The following is an 11,940-nucleotide window of genomic DNA, read 5'->3' on the forward strand; positions in this document are numbered from 1 at the left end:
AGCTGGAGGAGACGTATATGGGCTAGCCAGGCAGAGTGTGTTCTGGAAGCTGGAGGAGACGTATATGGGCTAGCCAGGCAGAGTGTGTTCTGGAAGCTGGAGGAGACGTATATGGGCTAGCCAGGCAGAGTGTGTTCTGGAAGCTGGAGGAGACGTATATGGGCTAGCCAGGCAGAGTGTGTGTTAGCCAGGCTAACAGCAGCACATAGACCATCTCCAACGAGCAGGACACCACACCAGGGGGCTGTTTTTAGCAGCAGCAGCAGCCTGTATATAGGCTACAGTTGAAAACGCTAGATAAGGGGTTCTCCAACTTGTTGGGGCCAGGGACACCCTCATAACTCCAGTGAGACAGAAATAGCATACGAGGGGTTCAACTAGGACTTTGGCAGCGCAGGGCTGGACGATCCAAGTTTCACACGCTGAGAAGGAACCTTTTTTAAAAGAAGAGAAAAATGTGGCAGTTTTCAAGCTAATTTCCTGCAAAGTCTCGGTTTTGGTAAAAAGCTGAGGGATGGGCCTGGAGAAATATAGCCATTAAATTAGACAGAGCTATGGATGTAAGGACTGACCATCCATGATATCAACAGTATAGTTTTAACTATGTTTTGAGGCTCCACAGTGTTAGTTTACTTTGTTTCCAAACATTGGAGTAAAACCAGGTTGTATTCTGGGTTCTGATGGGGTACCACAGTTGAACTAAGCTCATGAAGCACTTATAAGTTATATTCTTCAAGAATCAAGTAGGTACATCAGGGTTTGCCATACCAAAGATGGATGTAGCAACTAAGGATTCTAGCTTTAAATTACAGTGCTTTTATGTAAATAAATAAATAAATAAAAATATATATATATTAATAATTGTGGAATAAAATAAATATTGAGTTGAAAAATTGAAAATTTGTGGAGTACTGTGGATACTAATATCTCTGTGAGCCTCCCGGACCCATGTTGCCCAGGGTTAAGAACAGAATACTGTAGATACTAATATCTCTGTGAGCCTCCCAGGCCCATGTTGCCCAGGGTTAAGAACAGAATACTGTAGATACTAATATCTCTGTGAGCCTCCCAGGCCCATGTTGCCCAGGGTTAAGAACAGACTACTGTAAATTAATAATATTGCATTGTATTCACCCTCTAAATGTATTCACAGATCCATTAATAATATTGCATTGTATTCACCCTCTAAATGTATTCACAGATCCATTAATAATATTGCATTGTATTCACCCTCTAAATGTATTCACAGATCCATTAATAATATTGCATTGTATTCACCCTCTAAATGTATTCACAGATCCATTAATAATATTGCATTGTATTCACCCTCTAAATGTATTCACAGATCCATTAATAATATTGCATTGTATTCACCCTCTAAATGTATTCACAGATCCATTAATAATATTGCATTGTATTCACCCTCTAAATGTATTCACAGATCCATTAATAATATTGCATTGTATTCACCCTCTAAATGTATTCACAGATCCATTAATAATATTGCATTGTATTCACCCTCTAAATGTATTCACAGATCCATTAATAATATTGCATTGTATTCACCCTCTAAATGTATTCACAGATCCATTAATAATATTGCATTGTATTCACCCTCTAAATGTATTCACAGATCCATTAATAATATTGCATTGTATTACACCCTCTAAATGTATTCACAGATCCATTAATAATATTGCATTGTATTACACCCTCTAAATGTATTCACAGATCCATTAATAATATTGCATTGTATTCACCCTCTAAATGTATTCACAGATCCATTAATAATATTGCATTGTATTCACCCTCTAAATGTATTCACAGATCCATTAATAATATTGCATTGTATTCACCCTCTAAATGTATTCACAGATCCATTAATAATATTGCATTGTATTCACCCTCTAAATGTATTCACAGATCCATTAATAATATTGCATTGTATTCACCCTCTAAATGTATTCACAGATCCATTAATAATATTGCATTGTATTCACCCTCTAAATGTATTCACAGATCCATTAATAATATTGCATTGTATTCACCCTCTAAATGTATTCACAGATCCATTAATAATATTGCATTGTATTCACCCTCTAAATGTATTCACAGATCCATTAATAATATTGCATTGTATTCACCCTCTAAATGTATTCACAGATCCATTAATAATATTGCATTGTATTCACCCTCTAAATGTATTCACAGATCCATTAATAATATTGCATTGTATTCACCCTCTAAATGTATTCACAGATCCATTGCCCAAAATGTGTTTAATCTGCTGTTCATAGAGATAAGAATTATTTTTTATGTTCATATTTTGAGATCCGCAGACAAGGGATTTAATATTATATTTTTATATTTATTTAACTGGGCAAGTCAGTTAAGAACAAATTCTTATTTATAATGACGGACCTACCCCGGCCAACCCCCCCCCCTAGCCCGGACGACGCTGGGCCAAATTGTGGGACGGCCTGTGGGACTCCAGATTACGGACGGTTGTGATACAGCCCGGGATCGAACCAGGGTCTGTAGTGACACCTCTAGTGTCTTAGACCGCTGCGCCACTCGGGAACCCCCATACTGATACAGCAACATAATATATTTAGAAGCAGCTCAACCTTAGACTACATAGACCAGACCACTGGATATATTAAGCAGCAGAATGTACAGTGTCCATCTAAGGACCTGTAGGGTCACTCAGCACTAAATAGCCTGTCTATATCCCATATGGCACCCTAGTCCCTATATACTGCACTCATTCTGATCAGACCACTATAGGGCCCTGGTCAAAAGTAGTGCACTATGTAGGGGATAGGGTGCCATAGAGCTCTGGTCAAAAGTAGTGCACTATATAGGGAATAGGGTGCATAGATCTCTGGTCAGGAGTAGTGCACTGTGTAGGGAATAGGGTGCCATAGAGCTCTGGTCAAAAGTAGTGCACTATATAGGGAATAGGGTGCATAGATCTCTGGTCAGGAGTAGTGCACTATGTAGGGAATAGGGTGCCATAGAGCTCTGGTCAAAAGTAGTGCACTATATAGGGAATAGGGTGCATAGATCTCTGGTCAGGAGTAGTGCACTATGTAGGGAATATGGTGCCATAGAGCTCTGGTCAGGAGTAGTGCACTATGTAGGGAATATGGTGCCATAGAGCTCTGGTCAGGAGTAGTGCACTATGTAGGGAATAGGGTGCCATATGGGACGGAACTGGAGTCTAAAATAGCTTCCTCCCATCTGGTTCTGTTCCAGAACCTGGGATGTATTCATTAGGGTAAAACCTACCAAAACATATTGCAACAACAATGTTGTGTTTCTTATTGGACAAGTTCAGGTAGTCCCTCCCTGTTTCAGTCCGTTTCCTACCGTAGAGCTAAATGATAAAGCAATATATATATATATATATCATACTGATTAGCCAATATTGATAGAGTAACATGGTGTGTATTAACCCACTGGTCAGTAGGGTAATGAGGACTATGGTGTGTATTGACCCAGTGGTCAGTAGGATAATGAGGACTATGGTGTGTATTGACCCAGTGGTCAGTAGGGTAATGAGGACTATGGTGTGTATTGACCCAGTGGTCAGTAGGGTAATGAGGACTATGGTGTGTATTGACCCACTGGTCAGTAGGGTAATGAGGACTATGGTGTGTATTGACCCACTGGTCAGTAGGGTAATGAGGACTATGGTGTGTATTAACCCAGTGGTCAGTAGGATAATGGGGAATATGGTGTGTATTGCCTCAGTGGTCAGTAGGGTAATGAGGACTATGGTGTGTATTAACCCAGTGGTCAGTAGGGTAATGAGGACTATGGTGTGTATTGACCCAGTGGTCAGTAGGGTAATGAGGGCTATGGTGTGTATTGACCCAGTGGTCAGTAGGATAATGGGGACTATGGTGTGTATTGACCCAGTGGTCAGTAGGGTAATGAGGACTATGGTGTGTATTGACCCAGTGGTCAGTAGGATAATGGGGACTATGGTGTGTATTGACCCAGTGGTCAGTAGGGTAATGGGGACTATGGTGTGTATTGACCCAGTGGTCAGTGGGGTAATGAGGACTATTGTGTGTGTTGACCCAGTGGTCAGTAGGATAATGGGGAATATGGGGATAATAATGATGGTCGTGCAGCATTGACCCAGTGGTCAGTAGGGTAATGAGGACTATGGTGTGTATTGACCCAGTGGTCAGTAGGATAATGGGGAATATGGTGTGTATTGCCTCAGTGGTCAGTAGGGTAATGAGGACTATGGTGTGTATTGACCCAGTGGTCAGTAGGATAATGAGGACTATGGTGTGTATTGACCCAGTGGTCAGTAGGGTAATGAGGACTATGGTGTGTATTGACCCAGTGGTCAGTAGGGTAATGAGGACTATGGTGTGTATTGACCCACTGGTCAGTAGGGTAATGAGGACTATGGTGTGTATTGACCCAGTGATCAGTGGTCAGTAGGGTAATGAGGACTATTGTGTGTGTTGACCCAGTGGTCAGTAGGATAATGGGGAATATGGGGATAATAATGATGGTCGTGCAGCATTGACCCAGTGGTCAGTAGGGTAATGAGGACTATGGTGTGTATTGACCCAGTGGTCAGTAGGATAATGGAGACTATGGTGTGTATTGACCCAGTGGTCAGTAGGATAATGAGGACTATGGTGTGTGTTGACCCAGCGGTCAGTAGGATAATGGGGAATATGGTGTGTATTGCCTCAGTGGTCAGTAGGGTAATGAGGACTGTGTATTGACCCAGTGGTCAGTAGGATAATGGGGACTATGGTGTGTATTGACCCAGTGGTCAGTAGGATAATGGGGACTATGGTGTGTATTGCCTCAGTGGTCAGTAGGATAATGAGGACTATGGTGTGTGTATTGCCTCAGTGGTCAGTAGGATAATGAGGACTATGGTGTGTGTATTGCCTCAGTGGTCAGTAGGATAATGAGGACTATGGTGTGTGTATTGCCTCAGTGGTCAGTAGGATAATGGGGACTATGGTGTGTATTGACCCAGTGGTCAGTAGGATAATGAGGACTATGGTGTGTGTATTGCCTCAGTGGTCAGTAGGATAATGGGGACTATGGTGTGTATTGCCTCAGTGGTCAGTAGGATAATGGGGAATATGGTGTGTATTGCCTCAGTGGTCAGTAGGGTAATGAGGACTATGGTGTGTATTGACCCAGTGGTCAGTAGGATAATGGGGACTATGGTGTGTATTGACCCAGTGGTCAATAGGATAATGGGGACTATGGTGTGTATTGACCCTGTGGTCAGTAGGATAATGAGGACTATGGTGTGTATTGACCCAGTGGTCAGTAGGATAATGGGGAATATGGGGATAATAATGATGGTCGTGCAGCAATGACCCAGTGGTCAGTAGGATAATGGGGCATATGGGGATAATAATGATGGTCGTGCAGCAATGACCCAGTGGTCAGTAGGATAATGGGGACCATGGTGTGTATTGACCCAGTGGTCAGTAGGATAATGGGGCATATGGGGATAATAATGATGGTCGTGCAGCAATGCGTCATCTCTGTTTGATCATATAATACATGGTTGTGCTTTGTTCTTGCTGCTACACCGGAGGCTCATTTTACCACGCACACACACTGTATGAATATTCATGAGCTGGAGGATGGAGGGATGGCGCCCCAGAGAAGAGGAATGCAGCGCTCTGCCCCTCCCCCACACCTCCCTCCTTCCCCTTCCGTCTATTCCACCCTCTCCTCCCCAGGCGCACACACCATCTGGCCAGAGAGAGGGTGGGAGAGAGCGAGAGGGAAAGGATAGAGGGGAGATGACAGAGGATAGGGGATAGAGGGGAGATGACAGAGAGAAAGGACAGAGGGGAGATGACAGAGAGAAAGGATAGAGGGGAGATGACAGAGGATAGGGGATAGAGGGGAGATGACAGAGAGAAAGGATAGAGGGGAGATGACAGAGAGAAAGGATAGAGGGGAGATGACAGAGGATAGGGGATAGAGGGGAGATGACAGAGAGAAAGGATAGAGGGGAGATGACAGAGAGAAAGGATAGAGGGGAGATGACAGAGAGAAAGGATAGAGGGGAGATGACAGAGGATAGGGGATAGAGGGGAGATGACAGAGAGAAAGGATAGAGGGGAGATGACAGAGAGAAAGGATAGAAGGGAGATGACAGAGAGAAAGGATAAGAGGGGAGATGACAGAGAGAAAGGATAGAGGGGAGATGACAGAGAGAAAGGATAGAGGGGAGATGATAAAGGGGGAAGGATAAGAGGGGAGATGATAAAGGGGGAAGGATAAGAGGGGAGATGATAAAGGGGGAAGGATAGAGGGGAGATGACAGAGAGGAAGGATAGAGGGGAGATGACAGAGAGGAAGGATAGAGGGGAGATGACAGAGGAAGGATAGAGGGGAGATGACAGAGGAAGGATAGAGGGGAGATGACAGAGAGAAAGGACAGAGGGGAGATGTAGAATGTATGCACACGTGACTGTAAGTCGCTTTGGATAAAAGCGTCTGCTAAATGGCATATATTATATTATTATTATAGATGACAGAGAGAAAGGACAGAGGGGAGATGACAGAGAGAAAGGATAGTGTCTCCGGAAGGTTGACCTGAAATAGCCAAATCCACTCATTTGAAGGGGTGTCCACCTACTTTGAGTAGATCAGAGCTGGTAGGATGACCACTAGGCCAGTTACAGTGATCTAGATGAGAGCTGGTAGGATGACCACTAGGTTGGTAGGATGACCACTAGGTTGGTAGGATGACCACTAGGCCAGTTACAGTGATCTAGATGAGAGCTGGTAGGATGACCACTAGGTTGGTAGGATGACCACTAGGTTGGTAGGATGACCACTAGGTTGGTAGGATGACCACTAGGCCAGTTACAGTGATCTCGATGAGAGCTGGTAGGATGACCACTAGGTTGGTAGGATGACCACTAGGTTGGTAGGATGACCACTAGGTTGGTAGGATGACCACTAGGACAGTTACAGTGATCTCGATGAGAGCTGGTAGGATAACCACTAGGTTGGTAGGATGACCACTAGGTTGGTAGGATGACCACTAGGACAGTTACAGTGATCTAGATGAGAGCTGGTAGGATGACCACTGGGCCAGTTACAGTGATCTAGATGAGCTGGTAGGATGACCACTGGGCCAGTTACAGTGATCTAGATGAGCTGGTAGGATGACCACTGGGCCAGTTACAGTGATCTAGATGAGAGCTGGTAGGATGACCACTGGGCCAGTTACAGTGATCTAGATGAGAGCTGGTAGGATGACCACTAGGCCAGTTACAGTGATCTAGATGAGAGCTGGTAGGATGACCACTAGGCCAGTTACAGTGATCTAGATGAGAGCTGGTAGGATGACCACTAGGCCAGTTACAGTGATATAGATGAGAGCTGGTAGGATGACCACTGGGCCAGTTACAGTGATCTAGATGAGAGCTGGTAGGATGACCACTGGGCCAGTTACAGTGATCTAGATGAGAGCTGGTAGGATGACCACTAGGTTGGTAGGATGACCACTAGGCCAGTTACAGTGATCTAGATGAGAGCTGGTAGGATGACCACTAGGTTGGTAGGATGACCACTAGGCCAGTTACAGTGATCTAGATGAGAGCTGGTAGGATGACCACTAGGCCAGTTACAGTGATCTAGATGAGAGCTGGTAGGATGACCACTAGGCCAGTTACAGTGATCTAGATGAGAGCTGGTAGGATGACCACTGGGCCAGTTACAGTGATCTAGATGAGAGCTGGTAGGATGACCACTAGGCCAGTTACAGTGATCTAGATGAGAGCTGGTAGGATGACCACTGGGCCAGTTACAGTGATCTAGATGAGAGCTGGTAGGTTGGTAGGACAGATAAATGGTGTAGTGTCGTACCTCCTCCCTGCATCATCTTGTAGATCTTGCTCTCGATGTGGAGCTGCGGGTGTTTGGTCTTCACACATTCTAGCTTGATGGCCACCTCCTCTCCTACCGAGATATCAGTACCTAGAGAGAAATACAAACAGATTACATATTAAACACTCAGAATTGATCCACTTCTTCATTGACTATCTTTAAGAAAGAAAGCTTGCAGGATTCCTTAAGAAACTGGATTTGTTACCGAACACGTCTTGCACTACAACTCCACCACACATCACGAAGTGGAAATATTCACAGACCAGATGTTGTAGCCGAATTACACGCAATGGGATCATAGGCTCACTTAGCCAACTTGGATCTATCTGCTAGCCAACATCGGAGAGAGCGAGTGAATGAGAGAGAGATCTGCTAGCTAACCAGGTAGAACAGATTGTGATGAACACACCCTTCTGTACATCTCCAGCTGTTTGAGCAGCATGTTATCCTGTCCACTTCGTTCAGATGTTGAAATCAAGTGTCCTACCTGATTTATCAGAATGAGAACGAGTTGACAATTCCTTGTATAAGTGTTTTTTTATAAAACACAGACTAAAACAGCCAGTATAACGGTCTTTATTTGACTAAAATGCTGCAGGCGATATGTGATACTGTAATGCACGTGAGACGAGTTGGGCATTCCTTTACCACAATCAATGTTCATTGATACTCCTGTGGCAGTAGTGTCTGCTCTCAATCTGAGGAGTTGAGACATAAACAGGGGTTGGTTTGAAATGTTAATTTTGTTTTTTTGTAAGTGACAGAGGGAGGGGCTTAGGGTGTGCATGTAAACTATAGAGAAAGAGGAGAAGCAAGAGGTTTCACTCTCGACAAAAATCTGTCCAAAAATAAGCCCAATGCGCTTATTTTGGAACTCAGCTTGTCGCCTGCCTTTCCACCTTTGGGACAACGACTCCCATTGTTAGGGGCGGAAACATGAGCCTCTCGCCATTATATCGAGATCTCTGGTGTAAATGGGAAGGTTCACAGCAGAGAAGGAGCGAACGAGACCAAGAAGACACGAGAACAAGTGGACATAAAACACTCATAAAAACCAAAAATACACAAAAAAATGATTTTGCGATACAAGTATGGTGAACATCGCGCAAAAACAGTCATTTGAATTAATTTGATAAATCACCCAACCCGACAGTATCATCGCATTATAATCCACTTCATTAGAAAACAAATACCTCAATCATTTACTCATCAGTAAATGTATGAGTAGCCCAAGCCATCCCAGTGTCAATCAAACACGGCCCTACAGAAACACATCGGGACCTTGATTAAACCATCTCAGTTCCTGCTGAAAACACATCCTGTCTGTGATTAAACCATCTCAGTTCCTGCTGAAAACACATCCTGTCTGTGATTAAACCATCTCAGTTCCTGCTGAAAACACATCCTGTCTGATTAAACCATCTCAGTTCCTGCTGAAAACACATCCTGTCTGATTAAACCATCTCAGTTCCTGCTGAAAACACATCCTGTCTGATTAAACCATCTCAGTTCCTGCTGAAAAACACATCCTGTCTGATTAAACATCTCAGTTCCTGCTGAAAACACATTCTGTCTGATTAAACCATCTCAGTTCCTGCTGAAAACACATCATGTCTGATTAAACATCTCAGTTCCTGCTGAAAACACATCCTGTCTGTGATTAAACCATCTCAGTTCCTGCTGAAAACACATCCTGTCTGTGATTAAACCATCTCAGTTCCTGCTGAAAACACATCCTGTCTGATTAAACCATCTCAGTTCCTGCTGAAAACATATCCTGTCTGTGATTAAACCATCTCAGTTCCTGCTGAAAACACATCCTGTCTGATTAAACCATCTCAGTTCCTGCTGAAAACACATCCTGTCTGATTAAACCAGCTCAGTTCCTGCTGAAAACACATCCTGTCTGATTAAACCATTTCAGTTCCTGCTGAAAACACATCCTGTCTGTGATTAAACCATCTCAGTTCCTGCTGAAAACATATCCTGTCTGATTAAACCATCTCAGTTCCTGCTGAAAACACATCCTGTCTGATTAAACCAGCTCAGTTCCTACTGAAAACACATCCTGTCTGATTAAACCATCTCAGTTCCTGCTGAAAACACATCCTGTCTGTGATTAAACCATCTCAGTTCCTGCTGAAAACACATCCTGTCTGTGATTAAACCATCTCAGTTCCTGCTGAAAACACATCCTGTCTGATTAAACCATCTCAGTTCCTGCTGAAAACACATCCTGTCTGTGATTAAACCATCTCAGTTCCTGCTGAAAACACATCCTGTCTGATTAAACCATCTCAGTTCCTGCTGAAAACACATCCTGTCTGATTAAACCATCTCAGTTCCTGCTGAAAACACATCCTGTCTGATTAAACCATCTCAGTTCCTGCTGAAAACACATCCTGTCTGATTAAACATCTCAGTTCCTGCTGAAAACACATTCTGTCTGATTAAACCATCTCAGTTCCTGCTGAAAACACATCATGTCTGATTAAACATCTCAGTTCCTGCTGAAAACACATCCTGTCTGTGATTAAACCATCTCAGTTCCTGCTGAAAACACATCCTGTCTGTGATTAAACCATCTCAGTTCCTGCTGAAAACACATCCTGTCTGATTAAACCATCTCAGTTCCTGCTGAAAACATATCCTGTCTGTGATTAAACCATCTCAGTTCCTGCTGAAAACACATCCTGTCTGATTAAACCATCTCAGTTCCTGCTGAAAACACATCCTGTCTGATTAAACTAGCTCAGTTCCTGCTGAAAACACATCCTGTCTGATTAAACCATTTCAGTTCCTGCTGAAAACACATCCTGTCTGTGATTAAACCATCTCAGTTCCTGCTGAAAACATATCCTGTCTGATTAAACCATCTCAGTTCCTGCTGAAAACACATCCTGTCTGATTAAACCAGCTCAGTTCCTGCTGAAAACACATCCTGTCTGATTAAACCATCTCAGTTCCTGCTGAAAACACATCCTGTCTGTGATTAAACCATCTCAGTTCCTACTGAAAACACATCCTGTCTGATTAAACCATCTCAGTTCCTGCTGAAAACACATCCTGTCTATGATTGGCTGTCTGAGTCATGAGCACCAACTCTACCACCTACTTCTTTTACAGTCTCTCCATCCCTCCCGTTCACTGTCTTTCTCCCCCCCCCCCTTTCCCTAGTCTCTCTATAAACGCTGTCCCTCCTCACCCGTCTTCTGGCATGGCTGTAGGAGAGTGGGATGCCTCAGTATTCATTGTCACCAACTTGTTACGACAGCATTCCCTAAATAACCAACGTTGCAATATAATAACACTGCTTCTCAGCACTCATCCATCCTATGGTTCATGGACAGATTGGTGACAACACCATCTGTCATCCTTCCTACTGTTCATGGACAGATTGGTGACAACACCATCTGTCATCCTTCCTACTGTTCATGGACAGATCTGTCATCCTTCCTACTGTGGACAACACCATCTGTCATCCTTCCTACTGTTCATGGACAGATTGGTGACAACACCATCTGTCATCCTTCCTACTGTTCATGGACAGATTGGTGACAACACCATCTGTCATCCTTCCTACTGTTCATGGACAGATTGGTGACAACACCATCTGTCATCCTTCCTACTGTTCATGGACAGATTGGTGACAACACCATCTGTCATCCTTCCTCCTTCCTACTGTTCATGGACAGATTGGTGACAACACCATCTGTCATCCTTCCTACTGTTCATGGACAGATTGGTGACAACACCATCTGTCATCCTTCCTACTGTTCATGGACAGATTGGTGACAACACCATCTGTCATCCTTCCTACTGTTCATGGACAGATTGGTGACAACACCATCTGTCATCCTTCCTACTGTTCATGGACAGATTGGTGACAACACCATCTGTCATCCTTCCTACTGTTCATGGACAGATTGGTGACAACACCATCTGTCATCCTTCCTACTGTTCATGGACAGATTGGTGACAACACCATCTGTCATCCTTCCTACTGTTCATGGACAGATTGGTGACAAC

At 43.7% G+C, this 11,940-nt stretch overlaps 1 protein-coding gene across 2 annotated transcripts in view; it reads right to left on the bottom strand.

Moving 5' to 3' along the window:
* LOC124021560 (casein kinase I-like) overlaps positions 1-8,038 on the bottom strand; it is a 55,922-nt gene extending 47,884 nt beyond the window's left edge. For both annotated transcript variants that reach the window (XM_046336699.1, XM_046336700.1), the window contains exon 1: positions 7,891-8,038. In XM_046336699.1, coding sequence (XP_046192655.1) covers positions 7,891-7,906 — 16 coding nt within the window. In that variant the 5' untranslated portion in view covers positions 7,907-8,038. The remainder of the gene's footprint in view (positions 1-7,890) is intronic.
* Positions 8,039-11,940: the final 3,902 nt, after the last annotated feature.

This window comes from Oncorhynchus gorbuscha, unplaced genomic scaffold, assembly GCF_021184085.1.
Source record: "Oncorhynchus gorbuscha isolate QuinsamMale2020 ecotype Even-year unplaced genomic scaffold, OgorEven_v1.0 Un_scaffold_1129, whole genome shotgun sequence".
Lineage (NCBI taxonomy): Eukaryota > Metazoa > Chordata > Actinopteri > Salmoniformes > Salmonidae > Oncorhynchus > Oncorhynchus gorbuscha.